Here is a 27,409-nt window from a genome sequence, read left to right on the forward strand (position 1 = left end):
ATCAAAAATGATTCAGCGCGAGGAATAACTAAAGTAAGCGCCTACAAGTAAAGGTAGATTAAACAAAAAAAAAGATGAACAGCACGGTGTATTTCATTGGAACTTTTACATTTAGGTTCAGATGCATTAACAGTATATATTATTTAGAAAATCCGATGAGATTTGAATGGTTCTCTAAAAACCTTGCATTCCTCTCCTGAATTTGTAACAAGTATAATTTTATTTTTGAAATTTGATGATAAAATGAAATAAATAATTTAATTCTGAAATTTATCTTTGGAAAATCAGTGGCCAATTTTTCAAATTTTTGAGTACCACGACACTTCAAAAACCGTCATAACTTATCATTGGAAAATCGGTAGATATGACCGTTTTTGCAGTGTCCTGATACCCAAAAAGTTGAAAAATTAGCCACCGATTTTCTAAAGATACATTTCAGAATTAATCGTGTTACATTTAGAGATCGAATGAAATATACTTTTCATTGCCATACAGAAAGATAGAGAGAAATCTCTACTTACAGTCAGGTATCAGGGACTTACTGATGCCGGATGATGCCAATTTCTTCGCTAGTTCGCATGGAGAAAACCTCTTCGCTGATACCACAATCGCCAATCCCAGAAGACACAACAGGGTACACTTTCCCTCCATTTCTGTTTTCTCTACTTTACACACAGATGGTCTTAATCTATCAACTTCTTTGTAGCACGGCTGCAATGATATTTATATCGTTCGTAAAATGAGTTTCTTCTTTACCGTGAAATCACACAGATGACGTTGTGTCTGAAAATACTCCGTAGGAGTAGACTTGGAAAACCAAGAAAGCTGTTCAAATATAAAGACAGTTGAAGAGATTGCTACCTACGACGATACCAAATTTTCTCTTGCAAAAGGAAATGAAATCTGGAATTTTCTTGTGATTAATGTCATAGTTCTTAGAAATAAACAGTGATTGTGGAATATCATCCATCACTGGGGAAATTTATTGACAATTACGTCACTAAAATTATGCATATTCTTAACTTACATCATCGCGGACACGAGCGAATAGAAGATATGTTACGTGATTCTTAGATATTATGAGAAGCACCAGTACACATGAAAACCAGTGATTAGTATACCAGAAGTTTGGCTGTTGAGAGATTGTTGTTGTTATTTATTTATTCCTATACACGTTTCTCTCACACAGGACACACAGACCCTAAATAAAGGTGAGTACGCTAGGTGTATTACATAAAATACAAAACAGTAGTAATCAATATAGAGCTAGAATTAAAATATATACAAATTTTACATTAAGAAAAGAGAGTAAGGAGCAAATTCTTAGAGATAGATGGATTAAGATTAAAATCAATATTTTACTTTTTCATTACCTGAAGAAAACGAAACAGAGGACTACCAAGTAAGTGATGAGTACTAGGAACAGACAGTGAGAAATTAATTTATTTTATAACGAGAATTCAAACTGTTATGGTTGTTTAATGGCGCATAAGCTGCTATGGCTATAAAGTGCCTTGTTGAGATATGCCTATTGAAGTTGGACTGATCCTGCCTGCCATTTACATCTAAGTAATATTCAAATACATACGTGCATATCGGCTTCCTCTTATTTATGAAATCAAAATTGTTTATGCGGGTCATACAAGTTGGCTAAATCTTACTTCTCATTTTTCATTTTATACCTTCTGTCTTAAAATGGCATCCAGAGAGATGTCCTTTTTCTTGACATCTCATGGCCATTCGACATATTGCATCTTACCTTGCTTCTCGAAAAATTAAAATTGCTTTTGATTTCCTCCCATCTGTTAAACTGTAAAAAGAGATAGTTGTAGCCTTAACTAATTTTTTGGATTCTCTTTGGAGTGTCTTGAATTCCTGCCCAGGATTCTTCCATTTTTAACCAAGTATTAACACTCTGACTCCACCAATGGAAGATACATATTTAGTTATAATTTTAAAGGATATTAAGAATTTTTGAAACCTTGAAAAACTTAAAAGTTTTTCACAGTTAAAATTTTGGAGTATGACGTCAACAATCGGTAAGAATGATGACGTGGATTGGATAGAGGATGTGAAACACTAGATTTTGGATGAAACCGTAAAACGAAATTCATTGCATAAGTCATACCTGTAGATTTCAAGCCTTAAGACATTTTGATAGTACACGTATGCTTCAAGAAAACGATGCTGTTTGTATTAAGACCAGAGTAAATAATAGTAATTTAATAAACCCCATGGACTCACATTTGGTGAGTATGGGTTTGGCACACCCAGGATCGTGAGCTGGATATTATCATTCTCTTTCTTGATCTCTACTTCTACTTCTACTTCTCTCTCTCTCTCTCTCTCTCTCTCTCTCTCTCTCTCTCTCTCTCTCTCTCTCTCTCTCTCTCTCTCAGGGTAATTCAGAAATTAATTTTTTTTGGCTGGTGCAGCATAAGCCTCAGGCTTCCTTGCACCATATAGCTAAATAATAATAATGATAATGATACTGAAAAGTACAGGAATTGTTCTGTTTTAGCATGATGTCGACATGGATGTACATAAGGATAAACCAACGCATTGACCGCTAGTTAATAATAGGAAAAGATTTGTTTCGTTTTCTTTTTATGAGAGTTGTGTGGCGAAAGAGTGCGTAATTTTTCGAGTAGCATTTCGAATTAAAAATTGTTATATTAGGACAATACAAGAATTCTATTATGTCCACAATTTGGATGTGTTCTCTCGTCGACTTCCTTGTTTTCCTGTACGAAAAATCCTAGTTTCCAGGGACGGGGAGCAAACCTTCTATGATACCGGCTAACTTAGCCACAGAATGAAAAAAGCCCATGAAAGTCCCTTACGTCATTGACGGAATTCGAACCCAAATTGTTTTCCACTTAGTGTGGGCGTCCTGCCCACACTAAGTGGAAATACTAGGTGATTATAATCACTATGTTACTCCCAGAATGGCATTTCAAAGAGAACGAAGTACAAAACTGATTAAGTTGCCATAATTCAATTATTATATTCAATCACCAATAATTATTAGTATTTTATTTCTTTGAGATCAAATGAATTGAAGTGCATATTAATTTATAAAAAGATGTATATTCATAGCTAAATTTTAAGTCACATCTGTTTATTTGATCTCAAATAATTTTATTTGAGATGAAATAAACAGAAGCAAATCCAAATAATATGTATATTTGGATTTGCTCTGAAACTTGGGGGTAAAGTGTAAAGTGTATTTAGTGTCAAACGGCACCAGGGGTTTCCCCATCTCTGCGTTGCTTTCATTGCAGGCGTACCAGTTCACGGGGAAGGCCACAGATTTAAAAGTGTATGGATATTGTATGAGTGTAGTGTGTATCGTTGTTCTTCTGGCCATTTAGCCGCTGGACCCCTGCTGGAGCCCAACGTTGCCTACACTTGGTCCCGTGGAGGCAGACCAGGTACACCAGTATTCAGAAATTATTTACTCTGGCAAGCCCTGCCACCTAGTTTCCTGAGATTTCAGTGGCTAGGGACTATGGAAAAATAAATAAATAAATAAAATAAAATAAACTTGGGGGTGTGAAATTTATGAATAATTTTAAGGGGACTCAAAATATAAAAGTTTGGGAACCTGTGACCTAAGGATATCATTCAGGTTTGTCGCCATGCGATTGCCATTTATTGCGTCACTTGGGGAAGCTTTAAAATGATGTCAAGAGCTGAACGGTTGAAAGAATTCTCATAAAGAAGGACATGTAGATCAATCAAGCAATAGGACGCATGCTCAAATGCTAAGAGTGATTAATTTTATAGTTAATATTTTGTTCGACCGAGTCACAGCGGATAACTGTCCCATCACATACAGAGGAAATGCTGTACTTGAAGCCTGTCCTGAGGCTATAAGATGGCCGCCCCACCACTATACTGTACTTACCCCGCGAAAGGCTGGTAACTTATCTGGGGGACATTCTAAATACTCGAAATAAGCTCAAGGAAAAAAACTGGACGGATCTCAAGGGTAACGACCTAGGCAATGGATATAGGACTACAATTAAGAAACTTAAAGTAGCAACTTGGAACGTTAGGGGAATAAATCACAAATTAGATGAACTGACCATGGAACTAGAAAATAGAAATATTGACATAGCAGTCATTACCAAAACAAAAAGAAGAACAAAGGATCCAAAGAAATAGGTAATTTCATAATGATATACTCCGGCGTACCAAGTAAAATGTGGGCATCATTGGGAGTTGCTGTTATAATAAAGAAAGAATGGGAAAACAAAATATTAGACTACTCTTGGATATCACCCAGAATATTGAAATCAAGACTAAAAATTCTATCTTGTACAATAACAATCGTTGTTGTTGTACAATAACAAAGCATCTACGCACCAAGTAGAAGGCAACGTTGATGAAACCGCAGAATTTCATGACGAATTACAACAGATCAAAGACAAAACTAACAAAAACGAGTATCTCACACTAGCAGGAGATTTTAATACAAGGGTTGGTGCTCAATCAGTAGACAAATGTATAGGATCAGAAGGCGAACCTGTGGTCAACAATAATGGAGGATGCCTGATAGACGTCTGCATTTTTAATAAACTTAAAATTACAAATACTTTTTTTCAGACACAATAATATCCATAAATTCACATGGGAAGCAAGAAACACAAAGTCTATAATAGATTATATTATCATTAATGAAAATTTAAATGACAAAATTAGAGAGACTAGAGCATTCAGAGGCAGTGAAATTGATAGTGATCACTACCTAGTTGAAAGCACTTTCAAAATAAAAATAAATTATCTTAATAAAAAGAAGAAAACACCAACAAAAACTACCAAGAAATTAAAAATACATTTGTTGGAAGATGAAAGCACTAAATTCCTGTATGAAAGTCGATTGAAAGATAAACTCAAATCAGATGAAAGTGAATCTGGTGAAACATGAAAAAAATCAATTCTGCTGAAGAAAGTCTTGGATATAAACCTATAAAAATAAAAACTGGCTAAGAACTTGGAATGAAAAATTTAAACAAACAATCAATGAGAAAAAAAAAAGAGACCTATAAACTGTTCCTACAAACTAAAGACCTACATAAAAAATATAAAAAGCTTAGAGCAGAAGTCAGAAAACTAACCAGAAGAATCCGACGAGGTGATTGGGATAAATTTGTTAAATCTTTAGAACGTGATATCACCGTAGCATAGAGAAGAGGTTTTAAAATTTTTAAGAAATTACAACTAGACACTAATGACCAAATAAAAACAAAACCAATTCCATCTTCCAAGCAGAATGGAAGCAACACTATTCCAAACTCTGGTATAACCCAGCCACTCAGGAGCGGATTAAGGTCGGTTGAGGCCCCGGGCGCAGAAGAAAATATTGGGCCCCTTAAAAAAAAGAGAGAGACAGGGAAAATAAAAATACATGTTAATCATTTTTTTAAAATAAATAAAAAATATTATGTACTATTAATGTTTTATTTCCAATAAAATTTGAATATATGTATAATATAAATAATAATTACAAAGTTTTGAACTAATAGTTGAACATATTAGTTCAACTATTAGTTGAACTAATATGTTCAAATAATTTGTCGGGGTTTTGCGTATAAAGTTGGGGTTTTGCGTGGGCCCTTCAGAAGTCGGGGCCCAGGGCGCGCGCCCGGTGCGCCCGCCGTTAAATCCGCCTCTGCAGCCACTAGGGAATTGGAAGTTGAATTTGTGGTAACCAAAGATGAAGAAAATATAACAATGGAAGAACTAGAGATTATATGACAAAAATCAAAAAACTGAAAAAGCCCAGGCATAGACAATATGAATGTAGATCTCTTTAAATATGGGGGCACCTTACTAAAAAAACGCACTACTAAAATTATTTAACATCACATGGCATAAGCAACAGATACCCAAAGATTAGGAAACAGGAATAGTAATCAATTTACACAAAAAAGGTTCCAGAAATAACCCTAACAACTACAGAGGGATAACACTGCTGTCAACTGCTGCAAAGCAATACTCTAATATACTAAAGAATAAACTTAATAAATACAGTGAACAATTCTTAGAAGAAGAACAATGTGGGTTCAGAAAAGGGAGAAGCACAATAGCTGCCATTTTCTCATTACAACAAATTTTGGAGAAAAGAAGAGAATTCAATCTACCAACATTTCTGTTGTTTATTGATTATGAAAAATCATATGATAATGTAAACCGAGAAAAACTTTGGCAGATTCTACGTGAAGGAAATATCCCAACCCAACTCCGGAAAGCGATGCAAAGCCTATATAAAAACTCAAGAGTCTGTATAAAATATTCTAATGGCCAACGATCAGACCCAATTAACAGCAATAAAGGAGTCAAACAAGGAAGTGGACTATCTCCAAATTTATTTAATATCTACATCAATAAAATTCTTAAAGAATGGAAACAAACAATTAACAATGGAATACAGTTGAACAACAGAAATAAAATCCAAACTATATTATATGCTGATGATCAAGTTATAATTGCAAAATCCGAAGATGAACTACAGATAGCAGCAAATGAACTTAATAAAATAGGTAAAAAGTACAAGATGAAAATCTCCACCTCAAAAACAAAATCAATGGGATTATGTGGAAAAAACATACAAAGAGTCAAAATTGTTATTGATGATAAAATAATAGAACAAATATTAAACGCCACTTCGGAAAACAAATAACAACTGAAACAAAATTACGACTGTGCAACATCACTTCAAAACCATCCCTCTTCTACAGCTGTGAGACTTGGGTCATAAATAAGAAAGATGCACACAAACTAGAAGCAGCACAAATGAGATTTTTAAGACCATTTTTAAGCTTTACAAGACTAGACCACCAAAGAAATTTAGATACTCGCGAGAAATTAAAAGTAGATAACATAGTAAATGACATAAAACGGTATCAGGAAAAATGGGTCAGACACATAGAAAGAATGAACCCAGACCGGATCCCAAAATTAGCCTTTAACTACAAACCTACAGGCAAGAGGTTGGTCGACCAAGACTACGATGGCGAGATCAAGACCATCTCCATGAGCTACAACGGGACAGGTCTTAAAAGACCTAAGCCGGACAAAGTTCATGATGATGAATGATATTTTGTTCATTCAACAATCCTCATAATAATGAGATGGTAAAAAACAATAAAATTAAAAGATATTTGTTCTTGCAATCAGTAATTCTAAACGCTTATTTTTACTCAAATTAAATGAATTTAGTGTTGTATTTTTCATAATTTAAAGCAGAATTGTTATGTCATTCTGAATGCCACTTAAAACCAAATTGTTACCTTGAATCCTTCCAGTCATCCGCATGACAAAAATATGTGATTATTCTTGAAAATGTTGGTAGTCATAAATCACTATTTATTATAAATCACAATACACTAAGGCACACCTTCCCTAACTGAAACTAACAAAAATTATTTGGAGTCATCATCATCAGCCATTTTCAATCCACTGCAGGATGAAACTCTCTCCAGCAACTTTCTAGTTCCTTATGTTTTGTGCAATGGCCATCCATTTGCTACCCACAAACTCATGAATTTCTTCTGTCCATCTCTGTCATTGTCTTCCAGGTTTCCTTCTAGCTCCTCTTGGGTACCATTCTGTTATTTTCTTAGTCCATCTGTTATCATGTCTTCGAGCTATGTGTCCTGCCCAAGATCATTTTAGTTCTTTAGTTTTGAAAAGAATGTCCTTTACTTGAGTTTGCTGCCTAATCCATGTGTTTCTCTTCTTATCTAACAGTCTGATTCCCAATATAATTCGTTCCATTTGGAGTACTTGGTGTAAAAATGTATACAGAATTCCTTGAACACAATACTATGTAATCAGGAATCACTATAATCAGGATATACGCATTCCTTGAATAATTGAAAATTAAGTTTGGTCACAGTGTTGAATGCAGGGGAGGGAACCACGGGCGAGTTTCATCCCCCGTGGAATAAAATCCCCCCCGGCGAAAAATAGTAATTTTTATTTTAATATTCGTTCAAATTGCTAGGACATTGAAAATTTCGCCACATTTTTTTTTGCTTATTTTTAATTGAAATTTTCTTCTTACTGCGCTCTTTAGGGACCATATGATCAGTTTACACAATGTTGTTATTATAAAATACGAATTCAATAAATTTATGTCAAAATAACACAACACAAAAAATCACAGCAACTAAGTGTGGTACTCGTTAGGTAGTATACGGCGAAAATAAATCACTAAAATTCAAACGACGCGAAATTTTCAAAATAATTAAATGGATGATACTGAATTTCTGCACAAATTGTAACTAAAAGCCACTATGGCATTTTAATTTTATGGCCCCCTTTATTTTCACACAAACCATCTCTTGATAGTGTTTCGCACAAATTGTCTACTTGCGACTATTCTGTGTATATCGCAAACAAAATCAACCGGATCTTGCTATTGTAATTAGAAAGTGTCCCGCGGCTTTCAGGGAAAGGGCTAAGTGACTTGTGGACAGAGAGAGGAGTGTACCGTAGCGGCGTAGCCACTATTCCAATCATCAACGGTTTCACTTTATGGCTTTCACAGCAAGAGTCTACTTGTGGCTAATTCTGCCTTTGTATTCCACAAAGAAGACTACTTGGTCTCAGCCTATAAACAATACATTTTTTGTCTTTTAATTAAACCGTCTCTGTACTGCAATATTGCAAGATTGCACAAAGATATGCTTAGAAGGCCCAAATGAGTTATCAGAAAAACTAATAAATGAAGTGATTGATACACACGCAAAAAAGAATAAGATTATTATAATACAGTACTTGCAAGTTTGATTATAATTTGTATGATTTTATTTTTGCAAATTTTAATCAGATTTTATTTATTTATTATTAACACATAATATACACAACAGGCGCACGCCCAGTTAAAGTGTAATACAGAACAGAAAATACATGAAGATACAAAGATTGTACCTTAACATGAAAATAAATAAAAGAATACGTACCATTTAACCATAACTTTCGCCTTGAACCCAACTGTCAACCAACCAACTTGCTCCAGATAGTTCTGTGAAACTGTTTCCTCTCCACATCCATATCATACCTGTTCATACAAGCCATATTTCTTTTAAAGAACAAGTTCTTGAATATCTGTAACGTCGAGTTACTGATGTGGAATGTCGTCTTCTGTTTAGTAGTCACCGCTGGAACGTGAAGATTAATACGACATAAAAGATCAGGAAGGTAGGTTGAACCAGTGACGATATGGTACGACAGTTCGCCGAGTTTCCAAAGATTGAAGTAAGAGCAGAGATTCGGGTACGCCCAGGTGCACGTACCCTTCGAAGTTTACATCCCCTTCCCGGTGCAAACACTCTGGATTCAACACTGTTTGAACATCCTGCGGAACTGGTGAAAAATGTAATAGAAAAAGCTCAGAACAGCTTTAAAAAATATTTGCATAAACGGATTAAATTGTTGTTTTCATAATATACTGACTGGAGTCTGCGCGGATCGCCCCCGTCCTCCCCACACCAGGTGGAAAAGGCTCGGGTTCGAATCCCGTCGATAACGCGAGGAACCTTTATGGGCTTTTTTCCCTCCGTAGCTGAGTTAGTCGGTCTGAGGCGTGGACAGCAAGGTGCTTTCCCCAGAAAACTGGGGTTTTTCGTCCAGCAAAGCAGGCAAATCGACTAGAGCAGTGTTTCTCAAAGGGTGTGCCGCGTCACATTAGTGTGCCGCAAAATTTTCCAAGTGTGCCGCGAAATTTAGAAATTTCTTCTTCTATGACTACGTAGGTGTGCCGCGAAATTTTTCTTCTTTGGAAAATGTGCCACGAGAGTAAAAAGATTGAGAAACACTGGACTAGAGAACCCATGCAATTTACAGACACAATAGACATGGGTAGTTTAATTAACATTCTGGGTGACCCTAATAAATAGATTTTTTATTTATTTATTTATACTGACCGGTGTGTGAATCTAAACTTCTCGCGCTGTCCGAAAGACGGAGTACAGCTGCTCCTCTGTTGTACGGTTAATGAATAAAATTAATAGAGTTATGCATAAGTTTATTTTACGATTCTGATGTATTCCTAAAATCACGCTGAACAAGAAGACATCCATTGTGCCGCAACTAAGTCATTCAGGTGTGTATTATTTATAATTTTTCATACTGCAAAATTATCTGTTCTTGCTACACACGGCGGACCAGCGCTATCTACCGCTTCCGGCTACAGGTCATGGTCAGGCAAATGCCCTATGGGTTAATACAGTACTTGCGGTCAGGTCACCATGGCGACACGCGTCAATTACTACCTCCCTGCAATTATCTACGCCTCGTACAAGTAGATTAACTACATTCTGCAGTGACAATTCTACCTACCAAATAACATCCGTTAAATTCTCAGACAAACTCTCTCTCTCTCTCACATGAATGAGTTAAATGAAGCGCTGGCTATAGCGCAGTGTAAAATATGCAAATCAAACACTCAACTGTGCATAGCATGGGTCAAGTGCCACTGCACCTATTGCGGAGCCTAAGAGTGACTTGAAAAGAATGAACAAGCAACGCAGGCACCATATTTCCTGTTTTTCATGTAAGGAAAATTAAATCCTAATAATGAGCTTAACAACGACGGGGTACCTTCTTCATATTTTGAGGATTCCTGTACTGAAGCAGGAAGTACCCACTCTGCAGAGAAAGAAAAGTCTGCCCTATTGGATCTCAGTGGAACTTTTGCTAAGGAAGCCACCGATTAGCTGGCACAAAACACTGATAACAACGGAGTCCCTCGACCATTGTCTCACACCTGCCACCATCTTCGATATGTCCACCCTACCCGTGGGATCCATTGTGGATCAGGCCTTTGCTCTCAGGTCACAGATAGAAACACTAATGGCGAATTCGGATAACCAAATCGCCACTGCTCTTAGAGGAGAAATACAATCTGAAATTCATATTACTAAATAGTAATATAAACACCTAGGAGGCGTTTCTGTTGAAGAAGGCATTCCTTAATCGTGCACAAACCCCAGGGGCTCACATCTGGTGAGTATGGGCTTAGCACACTGAGGGTCCAGAGCTCATAACGTGGTCGACTTAGTCAGTCTCAAGCGAAAGCAGCATAATAAAGCATGGCTTTCTTCCCTAAACTTCGATTTATCGTCCAACAAACAGCAAATCGACCACAGATATATTATATACAGCGTTATAAACATATATTATATTATATTATATTATATTATATATTAGACGTTAAATACGGCGTAATATGACCTGAGTTGCTGGTTTGCCTAAAACCCTACAACAAGAAGTGTGTGTTGTAATCGATCGACTGATTCATCGATTATCTTATGCTCATTATTTTATATTTTGTGGTGGCTCAATAACCGAGGCAAAAGGTACAATTGTTTTCTAGCATTAGCATTAGCATTAGTAGAGGCATTTGATGCAAGAAAGCAAGCTTATGCAGCATCAGCCAAAAAAAAAAAAAAAATAAAATAAAATAAAATAAATTAATTTAAAAAAAAAATAAAAATAAAAAATAAATAAAAAATAACCACTTCCACTTCACCCCTCTGTTCGTTCGAAATAACTGTCCAGCTGAGCCTTAAACTTATTCAGGCTATCAACTTCCACGACAAGGGATGGAAGTCGGTTCCACCATCCAACCACCCGCTGGCTAAAGGCAAATTTCCTCACGTCTATCCTACATCTGTCTTTCCTCAATTTGAATTCATGCCCTCTCAGGTGATTATTCTGAGCAAGAGGAAGAATCCCATCAGCATTGAGCATGCTCAAACCATTCAAGGCTTTGTACACCTCTATCAGATCACCTCGCTGGTGCCTAGTCTCCAGACACTGTAATTTGCAAAACTTAAGCCTTTCTTCATAAGAGCACCCCTTTGTTCCATTCACTAATCTTGTTGCCCTTCTCTGTACTCGTTCCAGCAGCTCTACATCCTTCTTGAAATGAGGCCTCCAGACCTGTATACAGTACTCTAGGTGTGGCCTGACCATTGCATTATACAAGGGAATAATCACCTCCTTATCCCTGCTAGAAAAATTCCTGTATATCATCGACAAGACACCATGAGCTACTCTTGCAGCCCGTCTGCACTGCTCAGAGAACTTCATATCTGCCTGCACAACCACCCCCAGGTCCCTTTCATTCTCTACCACTGTCAGTGTAGTACCACAGAGTTGATACGTTGCTCTGGGGTTGCTGTTTCCCATATGTAGAACAAATTGCAACTAACCTTGCCACACAGTCCTGCAGTTTCCGCTTCACGACCTATCTCAGCAGAATTTCCACCTGAATTCCATTGCGTTAGAATCAAATAATCTGTTTCTGCTAAAATTCGTTTAAGTGCATGCGTCAAAAGCATGTCTTGTTTGCTACATACATTTCGAGTCGATCTCTGTGAGTATTGGCAGCGAATTATTACTCAAATACAAAAAAAAAAAAAAAAAAAAAAAAAACCATAAATACGTTAAATTAAAAATTACGTGAAGACGAAATCTGCCAATCTACATTGTTTAAAAAAAACTGAAATTGCAGGCACTCCTTTTACATTCATTAGTAGCGTAGTCAGCTTAAAACTTTCATAAAAACTCACCAACATTCGGTCATTTTCCTTTGCAGAAAAGCATGAAACTGAGGCTGTGCGTCTCCCATGGCTTGCACAATCATCCGACTTAAGGGATATTGAGTCACTGTGGGCATGTTTAGAGAGGAGAGTAAGAAGCACATTCCCTCCACCTTCATTACTCAAGGAACTTCATACATTTCTCCATGAAGAATAGTCGAATATTGCTCTTAATACAGTTCTCTTAGATAGTCCAATACTTCTCATTATTTTATCCACCCCAGTACGATAAGTACCTCTACTAATTAATATTTCCTTTCATGAACATTTTTATTTATTTTTTTTTTTATTGTTATTGACGTCACTTAAATCCAAGGCTTTTCCACACGATGTGGAAGAAGGGTAATTATAATCACCGTGGTGTGGTTACTACCTGAGAAAATACTTTCCAATCAATCAGTGGTAAGTTAAAATCTCCCACAACCAGGTACTGATATTTACTTGTCCATTCAAACTAATTGTAGAAACCCTTACGGGTCTCATGATTTGTAGCAACTACAATGCCTTCCTATTTCAAATTTCTTTTGCTACTAACCATGTTTCACTACACGGAGGATGCTCTCTTCTTCTTGAAACTCCGGTTTTCTGTTCGGAAAACAGGCCACACTTGACCTGTGTGACCTGTTTTCTTGAAACAGGCCACACAAAACTTGACCACAGAATATGCGCTATTTACAGACATACTTTACGGACTCCTCATAGCCTTAGTTATATAAAAACAAATTTCTGAAAATTGTCTCTGAACCATAGTTAAGACAAAATGTGCATCAAAACATCTTTGCAACAGCGTCTGAGAGAAACTGCAGACATAATTATATTTTTCTTGATTTCTGACATGTTTTGCATTACCCTGTACCAAAATCTTCATTTTATCTCCGGTCAGTGACATTAGTATCGGCATGTATATCCCAAATCACCTATCGAAAAAGTTGTAAAAATCCATATGACTTATCAAATAAAGAAATAAATATACCTTTATTTCAATCAAAGCAAATTGCCAGGGACTTACAAGTAAATGGATGTTGCATATACATCCATTAATACAATAAAAATACATTAATACAAAATAATATAATAAAATTACTAAGAAAAATAAAATAATATAATAAATATCATAAAAATCCATATGACACCTGTAATTGTAGGAAGATGTACCCTGATGGGTTTGTATAAATGAGGAAGGGTCAACAGCCTCTGAGAATACTGAAGCAGGTTCAGGTAGACCAGCCGGGATTGTGGAACGTTGTCCGTCCAGACAAGGAGGTGCACTAGTAAGTTCTATCATCGATTGTTGCAAAAGAAACACATTCTCGCTCTCATCCTAACATTATTGCAGTGTGCTCGTTATGATTTATATCTGGGTAAGAATCAGGAGTGAAACCCCTCCTTGTGTCCAAGAATAATAAAATCGAAGGCTATCAAGTCTTCCATTTTATTCAGCTTCAGAGCATCAGCTCACTTTCTCCGCGATTCAAGTCGTCTGGTACTGCCCCGATCTTTAATTTCTCATTGTCACACTCTGTACATCTTGTACACAGAAATGTACACCAATCCCGCATCCATCCATCTGATCGGAATAGGGTGTAACAAGATTCGTCACTCCGTAGAACCTATTTCCACCACCCTGTGGATTAATTGTGGGGTTTTCTGTTGGTATTTTATTTTTTGGCTTACAGACCACTACTTTCCCATGAAAACCAAGGTTGTGGTCCTCCATACTTTATGCTTTCGTACAGACTTCAAACTGTCGTTGACATATTAAAGTTCTGGTTGATGTTTTGCAGGCTTGTCTGTCGAGATTGGGAGTCTGAGAGCAGTCTCTTGTCGCGAGGAGTGAGATTTCGTGGTCTTGCTTTGTGTTGCTGGACGGGGGTGCCACCATCACAGTTGCATTTCACGATAAACTCAAGGCATCAACTTTAGCTGGCATAGGCTACCAGCACTTATGCGAATTTAAACTCCAGTAACGCAGCGTTCGAAAATAACACCCCTCTCCAAATTAGTCTACACATACCATGGCGAGAACAATTAATTTTTACTGTTCATTAGCTTTTTATATATTGGTGTACAGCATGTTTTTATCCCGGAAAGTCCAGTGAACTATCAAAACAGGCGTGCCCGGGTACTTTCAGAGGTAATGTGATGAAAAGCTTATATTTGAAAGAAAAAATTAAAAACATACAGACTCATTTTATTAGGCAATGTGATATGTGGTTCGTGCGTCCAAACTTGAGCGGGATATTCTGTTATCGGAAAAACAACCACTTGGAAATATTAAAATGCTATTGTATTATATTATAGTATTATAGTCCTGAAATGTCCGGTTGTTTAAGCCTAAGGCTCTAAAAATTCTTATTGATTGCCAAAATATGAGTGGTAAATTTGTATGACTATTAAAATTTATCCTAAATCAGATTTTGAAAAACTTTAATTAGGGGCTGAATGTTTAGCTGATATTGACAAGTTAAATAAGAATTTGTTTGGGTAGTCCCCAAAAAAGTTCTCATTTGAATGGAATTATTAAATATTCATCTAAATTTAAATTTAAACAGTTATTCTGAATACAACTGAATACCTTATTAATGTCATTTTCTAATTCAATATAATCATTTTTTGATGTTCTGAATGATCCTTAAATATTAACCTCCTCGGTGAAAGTGAAGCTTTGAGTTTCATGATCTGATTGTGTCAGAAGTATATAATAAATATGCTAAAGACTAAATGCACATAATATGTTATGCGCGAAATTAATTTTCTACTCTTAACCTGTTCAAACTCTAGTTTGGACTGATTAATAACTGCTTTACAATTGCTGCGATCCTTGGTGTAGGCAGAAAATGAAACTGAAGAATTACAAACAAGCCAATTACGATATGCAACATTCTTCTCTTGGACAGCCTTAGCACATTTATTGGAAAACCAAGGTTTAGATAAAGGACGAGATTTTAATATGGAGTGTGGGATAAAGGATTCCATTTGAATTAATCGAGAAATCGGTGTATTTACACCGATTTCTAGATTAATTCGAAATAGTGCAATACCTGGTATATCGTTGTGAAGATAGTCACAATATGAGATGAAATCAAACGATGCTGTTACACTACTTATGTAGTTAAAATGATGGGTAAACTATGGTGTATTTGCACCGATATTATATAGATAATTTAAAATAGAATAAACAGAAGTGAGCCTACACATATCCCTGGGGGCACTCATCCTTCTATCGGAGCAGTGAAGGGGAGATCCTCAAAATGTTTTGCCTTGGCCTTTCTGTTAGTTATAAATGTTTTTATCTAGATTAATTCTACGTCAGTAATTCCATACAATTCTAGTTTGTGAATAAACGACGATATGGAGTCTAAATCGAATGTTTTTTTTTCGAATCGCGATATATCACATTCATTTGCACGATGTTACCAATAGCCACCTTAGGTCCTGTTCTAAGTTAATAGGTTATTTATGGATCAAAGGCCCTACATGAATCCTTGATTAACGTGGCTAAGTCGGTTCCGTATGCAGAAACATGCATTTGATTCTCTGTTTAAAGACTGGAGAGTTGAGAGAAAGTTTAAAATAATTCTGAAAGATGCTTATTTAAAAGATTATTTTATCCATAAATAATTTTGTTAGGAGAGCTAAGAAAGATTGTTTCCATAACATCAGAGGAATTCCATCAGGTCCATGCAAAGAATTTGCATGCATTTTTTATCGTGCTTTGTACAATAATTCAGTGAACCTCTAAGAATGGTCAGGTTTTGGCACATTACAGCCTTAGTTGCTAATGCGCCAATAAAACCCAACCAGCCAACCTTTAATAATGGTAGTTTCTTCTAAACTTTTATACTGAACATAACATTTTATTTTACCCGTTATAATATTAGCTGTTTCGTGGCAAGACCAAGTTGAAAAGTTTAGATTCTGCTTTACTTTTTTCTGAATGTGTTCCAAAACAATACGATACAGTTTTTCAGTTTTGTTGTTCGGTACCTTTTATCTAAAGTAGTCGGTCCAACTTTGACCGATTAAGTAATTTCGGATGCCATCCCAGTGGGCTTTTTTTAAAAATTATAATAAGATTTTGAAGATTTTTTTTCTTTAAATAATGCTAGAAGAGATTTGCTAAGGAAAAGTCGAAAATTAGCACTCTGCCCACGTAGAACAACTCAATAAAAATACAAAGGCATAAAAGAAAATATGTCAAACTTATTTTTAAAAACAAAATGGAATCCTGGCACATATTCATAGATGCCTCTGGCAACGGCAACCCTTGGAGCATAATTTATAAAACAATGTGTATAAAGGTTCTCCCATGATAAATCAATCATTTCTAATGGGATAGGGGTTACTTTAAACTGGGTCGACTCTATCAACTTCATTCAGGATAATGTTTTACTATCTGCTGATGGTTCTTCGGACCCCCTTCTTACGACAAACAGTTGGATGGACGACTAAATGCCACTTATTCTGCTGCAGAAGATACTCATTTATTCTTGATTAGGTAAACTCTGGTAAATCTAAAACATTTACAAAAAATGCCCTTTGGCAGATTTGATCGATAACTTGATAGAAAATATTTTTATTGAAAGATTCTTCACTTTCTGTCCACCCAATCACTTTTTTCACATTATTTAACAACGGCCTCTTAAAATTCTTCTTTCCTCTTTATTTGAAGTCTAAGTCACCCTTTTTTTGCACCTATAGAAGAGTTTTGAAAGCCTAATGACTATCAGAGATAAAAATCTGCAAAGTTTTGCCAATTTATTATCCATTTTGCAATTTAGTTTCTCACTAGCTCTTAGCTATGAAGATGCCCTCAGAGGGCTTAATATCATTTTTGTGCATAATGATCTTGTTTATTGATTTTGATTGAGATTTTGATTATTTTTGGGTCCGCGCTGGTAGCATAGTGGCTATAATCACTGTTTCCCTCCGAAAAAGGGGAAAAGGCCCCGGGTCTAATCTCGTCAATGAAACTAGGTACATTTTTGGGCTTTTTTCACTCCGTGCCTCAGTTTGTCGGTTTCAGGCGTGGACAGCAAGGTTTTTTTTTTTTCCCAAACTCGGTTTTCGCCCTACAAAACAGCAAATAAACCTAAGAACACATTCAATTTATGAATATAATACACATGGGCATATCAGTTGTCTTTGGAATGTCTCTATTATGAGAGCTTTTTTTTTCACACTTTGTGGTAGGAATGCGCCTCTATCGAGTACGCATGGCCAATTGCTCATTTACAGCGTAACTCGAATTAGTACATTAATAAGATATAAATAACAATTATAGACCGCTCTGTAACTCTCTTCTCCAAACTATCTCTATTACAACAAATATGTACTCCATGCTTGCTCCCTGGAGTAAGTTCTTATTCCCACCCGTGTATAACCTTGTTTTGTTTGAATGGTTGGCAATGATTATCCAACAGATCGCCAACCCCGACGAAATATTTACCCCAATAAGTTGAATTCTAAGCCTGAATTAGAATTTCATGACTGTCCTATTCTCCTAGAGTTTCTTTTTGGTGCAAAGACAATGACATTAAAATATTTATGATTTTCTTTTCAACGGTAACAGAATTAAAATATGATCCTTTTGGTGAAATTATTTGAGAACTGTATACCGCAGGTTAGATGTACTAAATATCTTTAAGTTCTGTTATTGATGACAAGTTCTGTTATGTTCACCAAATTTAAAACATCCTTCAATAGTCCAAAATTTTATGGCCACATTACATGTCTTTTTAAAGGTCTTTTATGGCAGGTAACCACTAGGATGAGAGTACCCACAACTGACGGTTCAGTTACTGTTGGTTGCTGATTCAATGAGTAAATCATTATTGCAGAATTTGAAGGGTTAAGGTTTAATCCGAACATCTTCAGGTAAGTTGAAAGAGCAGCCAAGTTCTCTGTGATTGAAGATGTAATTGCCATTGGGTTTGCAGACGATGGGATTAAGGTAATAAACTTTATATCGTCGGCGTATATTAGAGCATCATCACGAGGACGCATGAAAGGAATTAGAATGGCTGAGAAAAGAAGGCCAGACAGGACGCCAACTAGTGGGACTCCTGCATTGATTTTTCTTGTAAAGTGGGTCTTCTTCATTGTGAGGTGGACACATCTATTCCTCAATAAGGCGGTGAAGAAAGCTAGAAGGTCTCCATTAATCCTGAAGAAGAATTGCAGAAGACTGAGAAGGGCAGTGACGTCTAGGCTGTCAAAAGCAGCTTCAATATCGGCGTGCACAATAGCAAATTCTGATTTAGTTTAGAAGGCTTGAAGAATTGATGTCTGTGCGGCCATGAGGTTTGTTATGGTGGATCTATTTGGGATTGCCAACTGGAACGGTTTCTGTGGCATCAGCTGTTTGTGTTTAATGCTGGAAGGAGTACCTTTTCAAGACGTTTGAGGTGGGTGGAAGAAGTTAACATTGGTCTGAGATCTTTTAGGCTTGTTGGCGCTTTAACCATAGGCAATGGACTCACAGAGTATTCATTCCATTGAGCAGGGAAAACTTGTGTGGAAAGAACAGAGTTGTAGATTGAGAGTAATGCATCTAGGATGTAGGGGACTAAGGCACTTAATTATGAAATGAGGTATCTTATCTCGGTCTGCAGTACTAGATGGACGTAGGAGTTAATAGCATATATCAGTTGCTGTCTTTTGATGGAAATTATGGAAAGGTCATCAGTAGGAGCAAATTGAGTTTTGGATGGGAATTTCAGCAGAAGCGGAATTGGCTTTAAATCTTGAAATGTAGTCCATTCAGTTATCTAGATCAAGATTTGAATTAATGAGACTGTGTCTGGATGAGTATGGTACTTTTCCTTTAGACAAGGTAGCATCGGTGTATTTCTGTATTACAGATGCCTTGAGTCTGTTAAAAACAGCTCTTGCTCTGGACTATAGGATTCGATCTTGGGTTGTTCCAGAGATTTTCCGCTGACTGTAAAGGTACTGCTTGTTGATAATCGCAAACTTTAATGGACAGAGATTGTTCATTAGTCGCTGAAGGAGAGGGCTCAGATGGGGTGGAAGGTTAAAATCGCCGCAGAGAATGTGAGTAGCAGAAGGGTGTAACTTACTCATTATTTAGCCGGTAGCATCCTCAATTGTTGCAATATCTGGAGCTGGGGGTATGTAGATTGCCGCTAAATCGATTAAACAGGCATTAAACTTCACAGTCACGAGTATTGCTTCATAAAATAAGGAGTTGCTAGATGTGATGTGCACAAATTTAAGGTTGGAATCTTTGACGAAGATGGCAACACCGTCGCCTCTAGATTGAGATCTTGATGTGAAGAACGATGAAAATCCAGAGGCCGGAGCACAGGCTATTGACTCCTGGTCAGGTTCAAGCCATGTTTCGGATAGACAAATTATATCCATGCTGTTGGACAACAAGAGTTGTTCGGGTGTTTCAAGCTTATTTCGGAGGCTTCGGGCATTTTGGTAGAAAATTCTAAGGGTGAGTTGAAAGCGAATTTTTATAAGTGCTGATCTATTTGTTGATGCTTTTGAACACTTCAAAAGATTAGGTCTAGTGGAAATTATACTGTTAATTGAAAGTGAATTAAAAGCAGGATTATGTGGTGTCACATCAGTATGTTTATAAGCGGTAGCTGGGGCAAGAAAGTGATTGGAGCTGGCCATGTGGTGCAGCGGTTTTCGACAGTCAAGAGACACTTGTGCAGTTTCACAATTAGTCATGCAGGGAGGAGCCGTGTCATCCTTCGGTTTTGCTCACAAGATGAAGTTGAAATGGATGGTTTTAGGTCTTTCGATTCATAAAAAGGCCCGATTGATAAAAAGTGCCAACTGGCCACACAGATGTGGATGCAACAGATCCGAATGCCCGACTTTCGCAAACTACTCTAAAGGACGAGTAATTTGGCGTTTCCTTGAATAAATTCGTGGATACTTTGGTATGCAGTTCTTTACTCATTTCCGCCTCAATATCCTAGCAGTGGTCAGTGCCCCCAGTCGGGAAATAAAAAGGCTTCTGTGCTGAGAGGTGGGAGGCTTGCTCATTGATCTCAGAATAGAGGAGGTGGAGGTACCAATCCTATTCTGACACTTTCCCTTAATATTTGCAGGGTGACTCTTAAATTGAGAGGGTGACCTGGAGAAATGAGGGTTTGATTAGCTGTCAATTGAGGAGATGAAACAGAACTGGAACAGCGATTTCAGCCCAAGATTGTTTGTTCATGATAGGTGAGCGTTGGCTGCCTACATTTTTGTCCGTGAAGGTAGAGGTGTTGCTGCTTTCAGATAGCAGCACAGATGGTAAAACTGAGGTCAATTTTGGAGGTGGGATGCTAATTCGGTGGGCCGCCACTTGTGGATCGCACCTCTGTTCAGCTGCATGGCATGAATTCATGGCCGGGACTTAGCTGATTGCTACATTAGGGAATTGAGATTCATCTGAAAGGTGATTGGCTCCCTGAGTATTTGGGCAACATTCAAATTCAGCGGGATTGTGTGAGGTCAAAATATCTAACTCTGCTGATTGGGCGGTGAATTGGGTGTTGATTCTGTTAACTGGTTCATTTTGTTTGGAAAATTTATGAGTTTTTAAGCATCTGGTTTTGATTTGCATATTAGTATACAGATAATTAAGAGCAGACAGTTTATGTATTAACACAGGTAAGAAATTGCTTTGCAACTCATCTGCGACAGACTTACTTATTGACTCATTCCGGATTTCTGGCCCTGGGTTGTCCTGTATGGACAGTGCGGCCGTTGACAATATCCCTGGCAAAGAGATTTCAGTTTGGATCGTTGCATTATTAGTTATCCGGGCCTGGGAAACAGTTAATTTGTCTTTGGCACACGCTAGTTGTAAAAAGCTTTGCGACGAAAAACTTATCTCACTCCTGATACACCCCGGTGCTTTGCTACTGATTAACATAGGTGCTTCGTTATGACAGTTATTGAGAGTATCCACAGGGAGGATCGATTTAGCGTTATTACTATTCTTTGAAATTACATCAGATGGAACATCTCGCGACAGAAATTGTTTACTGACTATGTAATTTATATCAGAATTTTCGTTCACGTTGCTATGTTCAGATGGTCTGCTATTGAGTGTGTCTACCCCTTTTGATTTAAGTTCCATTCCATGCACATTGCAAAATAAAGCATGGTTGTTTCCTGACGTACACATCAAATTATAGATTGTGGTAACTTGTTCGCTGAGTTTTTCGTTCCGTTGTTTTTCTTTTTCAGAACTCATTATGAGTTCTTGCTGAGTTGTTAATATCTTCCGAATTTGCTGTTTTAAAAGGTCCTGGCTGGTAATGACTGTATCTTGTTTGTTTTGTAACTCGTCTATATGGGATTTCAAGTCGTGATGATTTGTCTTGCTTCGACTTATTGACGAGTTTTGCTCTGAACAAATCTGATTAATTAACTGTAGAGTGTCTACAGTTGGCGTCTTGTAAAATGAATTTGGGTCCAAGGATTTCTATCTCTGATTCCTCAAAAGAGACTTCGTTATCTGATAATTCATCAATAATCTTAGAGAGCGCTTCTTTTCGTTTTTTATCAGATATTTTCCCCGTTCAGTTTATTTCTGTTGTAGTATAGTCAGCACAAATCCATTCATTTTTATCTTGCTTCATTTTCTATGTGACACTGAGGCATATACTATGTGACACCGAGACGCATTTGAGACAATATTCCATTTTGCAGCTTATACAGAAAAGCGTATTTTTTATCTGATTCTTGCAGATCAGGCATGTCTCTGTTCTCCTCGTCCTTGGTTATGACAAATGCTTGCTTTTTTCCTGAGAAACTTAAACACGCTAGAGTTCAGTTTTCGTTGCTCTTCTAGGCCGATTTCTGCGTAACAATAACACTAAGCCTGATCTCCGAGTTTCTATAACTTTAAAGGGTGATATTTGTGGCAGTCAAATTTGTTGAGGCAGGGAAACAATTGTCTGCTTATAATAATGTTTATGGTTCAAGTCTCTGTGGGAGATCCTTTGTCAAAACGACCTTGAAGTAGGTACAACGTGGAACATGCTTTTACTTGTTAATCTCTTAATTCTTTCCCTATTTTTTTGTTCGTACTGCTGATTTGGTTCGGAATTCAGGGCCAACCTATTGAGGAGTGAACCGGATGAACGGGACCGCTAATACGTTACTTAAATGTCTATAATATAGTTTTCAAAAAAGGAGTTCCCAACAACCATGCAGCCGGTCCTGGATAATATTGCACAGTTCTGTTGGCACTAGTTCCAATGAATGCCGGAGATACTCGTAAGATTTGCACTACCTATGGGTGAGCAAATTAGTCCGTTAATAAGATGCAAATAACAACAACCACAGAATCAACATCAGCAATCCTAACAAGAAATATTTTACTGCAGATCCTACCGGACTATGTGGTATTGCAAAGGTTAATTTTAAATAATTCATTTCATATAAAGTATTTAATGTAGTATTGGGTCACATGACAGCTTAGTTACATTATAGAACGTGGTTAGGATGAGTTGCGACCTGTGCCACAGTAAGGAGAGTCATCCGGAGTCATTGACTACTCTTAATTGTTAAAGGTGGTGCTTGTCATCAGAAATAGAAAAATTTCGAATACTGTACAATAGCAGGTTATTTCCTAGGAACACATAAGAACAGCTTTTAAAATAAAACAAGGAACATTTTCAAAATGCTGACGCCATATTGAAATATTTTGCAGTTATTATTTTAATTAGCGACAAAAGGGAATTAAACGTGTCTTTATTAATAAAAAAATGTTTTACGATGTAATTAGCATGTGTCATCATAATATATTGATATGAACATTTTCTGATGGTTTCATTAACTATTTTAATTCTTTAATTGTTTTATAAAGCAGTTAGAATTAGTATAGTTTGCCAATTACAGAAAGAAGCCCATATGAAACTGAAAGTTCCTCATCTCGCCAGGAGGAACAGCAATTAATACTGATTTGATGAAAAAACTCCTTTTTGGGCCCCTTCACACAACTCTCACTGACCAAATAGAAAAACACATCGATGTATGATGTTTTCTGTATGTCTGTATGTACATAAGCACAGCCCAAATGTGTTAGATGCAACTTTATTTAACAAATGGATGCATTTCACATTATACAAAATTATAAATTTAAAAACTGTAAAATTACATCGCAATATAAAGTTGTACAAAGGAATTCTAAAATTAGATGCTCCCAGTATATACGTATTAATTTAGATCTCTATGACTTGATGCAATTCGTGATACTAAGTCTGCAATGGACTTTGGTAATCATAGAAATAAATACGTCTTCAGAGAGTCTTAGTAACTGCAACCTTTCACATACTGTTTGACGTTTTTCCCTTTGCATTTATTTCTCCAGGCAACCCTTTAAAAGAAAAGATAAACAGTATTCAGAGGTGGAATATTCAAAAAATTTGACACTTGAACATAGGATGTATGCTTATGTTAAAGTTCTGCCAAAATTATCAATCACATTTCATTTAAGTAGCCATTGCTGTTACTTACCATGCATTGAATTTGTGTCGGCGGTAAATGATTCGAGAACAAGCTATGTCATCATCAATATTGTCGTCTCGGAGTGCTGAATAAAATTAGAATGAATGATTTGTTTACAAAAAGAAACTGAAAACTGCATTTATATATTTATAAAAATCAAAATAGAAAATATAAAACAGGAAGAGCCATAAAAGGGTCGTCTTCTGGACTATGGTTCATTTGGCTCAATGGTTAAAACAGATTTCGCATATTTTGCTTTGGAAAGAGAAACATCGGTAGGATTTGCGCAGCAGAAAAGCTCACCGAATCGCAATTTATTATTATTAAAAATAACAATAAATTGAAATAGTTATTGCAATAACTATTCTAAGGAACTGTATTTTGTAAAACAATAAATAAAACATAATAGAATATTTGTTGTAATTACCACAAGAACATTAGTTATAATTATAAATTTTCATATTCGATTTTAGCTAAAAACAGAGTAATTTATCCTAAATGGAGAAGGTTCTCGTACTGCATATTGAAATATGAAACGTTAAAAGTGAACTTTTTTGATTTAATTAGAAGTATGGGGCTATTCGAGTCTGTTCTGTTTAAAAGTTTACTGTTTACATAAGCAACACCAGAATATATAAATTGATGGTATCTATCTATTCAACTTTAATGGAAGGATACCATCAATCACACTGAAGTCGGTTTTCAACTTCAACACTGGACTTCGGAGAGATAAATCAACCAAACGTCTCTAGATTAATATAACTTTAGTTTTCTTCTTTACCACAATGTCTTAATATGTCCTCCTTTCCAGAACTGTTTCAGTAGCTGTAATACCTTCACGCGTAGCTTTGTGTTTTTGATCGCTGTCCTCCCAAGCAAGGTGAAAAAGGCCTGAGTCCGAATTCTATTAATGATGTGAGCAACTTTTATGGATTCTTTTGACTATGTAACTCTCAGCCGAGAGTTTCATAGCTCCAGTCGGGAAACTCGAATTTATAGTGGGGCAAACCGACTTAAAATACAAAAGACTATAGACACAACGCCAGTGGCGTAGCTACCATGTAGGAAGGGAAAGAAATTTCCTCCTTTAGGGCCCGGCGTCTTTGGCTGTCTCCCGTTTTTGCAATTTTCATTAATTAAGTAGGGTCCCAAACATATTCTTTACCTCCGGGCCCGAAAAAGGGTAGCTACGCTACTGCACAACGCACTAACGATGAATTCGGCACAATGATCCTATAAATGCTTTAGCGTTTAACGCACACACACCTAACACGCCTATAATCACATTTTTCAGAAAGCTCTTCTGTCTCAATATATTTTAATCTCGTCCATATTGATGACAAATTTGATTCTCAACAAATTTCTTTTACTTTCAAGGTAACGAAATGATGATTATAGCAGGAAAGAAGTTGGAATTCAACGTCCTTGATGTTCTAGATCCTAACTGTTCAAGGGATAATTACGATTTTTTACTTAAGAGTGTGCTGAAAAAGGTTATTTCATCTATTATTGTTTTTTTTTTTTAATATATATAGGGCCATACATCAAGTTTCAATAGCCAAAGAATTTAAGGATTTAATTTTCTAACAAGAATTCATACAAAAGCAGGAGGCGAGAACTGTGATTAAAAAAAAAAAAAAAACAATACTATGTACAAATCAGACTCATTCCTATAAAGAATGATTATAATAGAGATTTTGATTAAAATTTGAGCTTTATACCCATAAGTTTTAGTATTAGCAGTGACACCGATGAGACAAAACATTTTGACCACCTACCTAATGTAACGTTGATCCTCCACGTGCAGCCAAATCAGCTCTTACCTGGCTAGGCATGGACGCTACAAGATTTCTATATGTGTGGTATCTGGTACCAACACGTAACCAGCAGATCCTTTAACTCTGTAAGGTCCGTGGTTGAGACGCCGCAGATCGGAGTTACTGTTCCAACACAAACCACAGATGCTCGATGGGATTGATGTCTGGGGAATTTGCAGGCCAGGACAATACCTGGAAGTCTTCCTCATGTTCAGCGAACCAGTCTCAAACAATCCGGGTGGTGTGACATGTGGCATTATTCTGCTGAAAGACGTCACCGCCAGAGAGGAAGACCGTTGCCATGAAATGGTGTACCTGGTGAGCAATGATGTTTAGGTAGGTGGCAGATGTCAGAGTGCCCAGCACATGGATGACCGCACCCAGGTTATCCCAGCAGAACATTGCCCAAAGCATGACACCACCACCGGCTTGTTTTCGTTCCACGGTGCATCCAGTCGCCATTACTTCCACAGGTAAACGACTCACACGTACCCGGTCGTCCACATGGTGCAACAGGAAACGTGATTCAGCAGACCAGACGACCTTCTTCAAATCACTCAAGGTCCAATTTCGATGCTCGCATGCCCATTGTAGGGGCTGTCGCCGGTGAACCGTGGTTAGCATGGGCACTCGGAGCAGCCTGCGGCAACGCAGCTCCATTTTCTGCAGGGTTCGATGTACTGTGTGTTGTGACACATTACTTCCCTCACCAGCATTCCAATTAGTGGCGAGTTGTGCCACAGTCCTCCCTCTGTTGCCATATACCATCCGGGAGAGCCTTCGCTCACCTCGATTATCGATGAGCCGTGGTTGTCCAACTCCTCGCCGGCGGTTCGTGGGTTTTCCCCCCTCGGACCACTTTAGGTAGGTACTAACCACGGCTGATCGTGAGCATCCCACCAGCCGTGCCGTTTCGGATATGTTCTGACCCAGTCGTCTGGCTATTACAATTTTGCCTTCTGCTAAGTCCGCTGCCTTTCCCATCTGAAGAACAAGAGTAACACTGATTAATGGAGCTCAGTATCAGATGTTTTTTTCTACCATCTCCCTACCCGCGCAAGCACCGTAGTTCACCTGCAGTTGCTTCGATTTGCATAACGGCTCGCTGTTCATAATGTTTTGGCTCATTGGTGTATGAACCAAGAAAGCAAGCTTGTAAAGCATCAACAAAAAAATAAACCGTCCCACATCGCTTGTCTATCCCCTCCAATAATTTTTCTAGTTCTTACTTGAATTTTTCTACTTGCAAAAAAACAACAGATGTAAGTAGTTCCGATAATCGACTACCCTTCCTCCGCTGGGCGAAGACAAACCTTCACACATCTTATCCTGCAGCCACCCTTCCTCAATTTGATTTTATACCCCCTCATTTGTGTTCACTGAGAAGAGGAAGAATCCCACCTGCATTGAACTTGACCAATCCTTTCAAAGCGACAACAACTTCAATCAGATCTCCTTGTAGGTGTGTAGTCTCCAAAC

At 37.2% G+C, this 27,409-nt stretch overlaps 2 protein-coding genes and 1 long non-coding RNA gene across 3 annotated transcripts in view; all 3 read right to left on the reverse strand.

The window, feature by feature from the left end:
• Nucleotides 1-20,997, reverse strand: part of LOC150077745 (lysozyme c-1-like) — a 28,128-nt gene extending 7,131 nt beyond the window's left edge. Inside the window, exons 1-2 of the mRNA XM_090385167.1 lie at nt 20,851-20,997; nt 522-711 (exon numbers count right to left, since the gene is read on the reverse strand). Of these exons, the coding sequence (XP_090241293.1) occupies nt 522-711; nt 20,851-20,997 (337 nt within the window). The remainder of the gene's footprint in view (nt 1-521; nt 712-20,850) is intronic.
• The window catches only part of LOC150077741 (uncharacterized), a 254,842-nt gene that overhangs the window by 145,787 nt on the left and 81,646 nt on the right, over nt 1-27,409 (reverse strand). The gene's annotated exons all lie outside the window — the stretch shown is intronic.
• LOC150077746 (lysozyme c-1-like) overlaps nt 23,916-27,409 on the reverse strand; it is a 34,489-nt gene continuing 30,995 nt past the window's right edge. The window contains exons 4-5 of the mRNA XM_090385168.1: nt 24,123-24,198; nt 23,916-23,982 (exon numbers count right to left, since the gene is read on the reverse strand). Coding sequence (XP_090241294.1) covers nt 23,916-23,982; nt 24,123-24,198 — 143 coding nt within the window. The remainder of the gene's footprint in view (nt 23,983-24,122; nt 24,199-27,409) is intronic.

Source organism: Mastigoproctus giganteus, chromosome 11 (genome assembly GCF_048544385.1).
Source record: "Mastigoproctus giganteus isolate SK-2022 chromosome 11, ASM4854438v1, whole genome shotgun sequence".
Lineage (NCBI taxonomy): Eukaryota > Metazoa > Arthropoda > Arachnida > Uropygi > Thelyphonidae > Mastigoproctus > Mastigoproctus giganteus.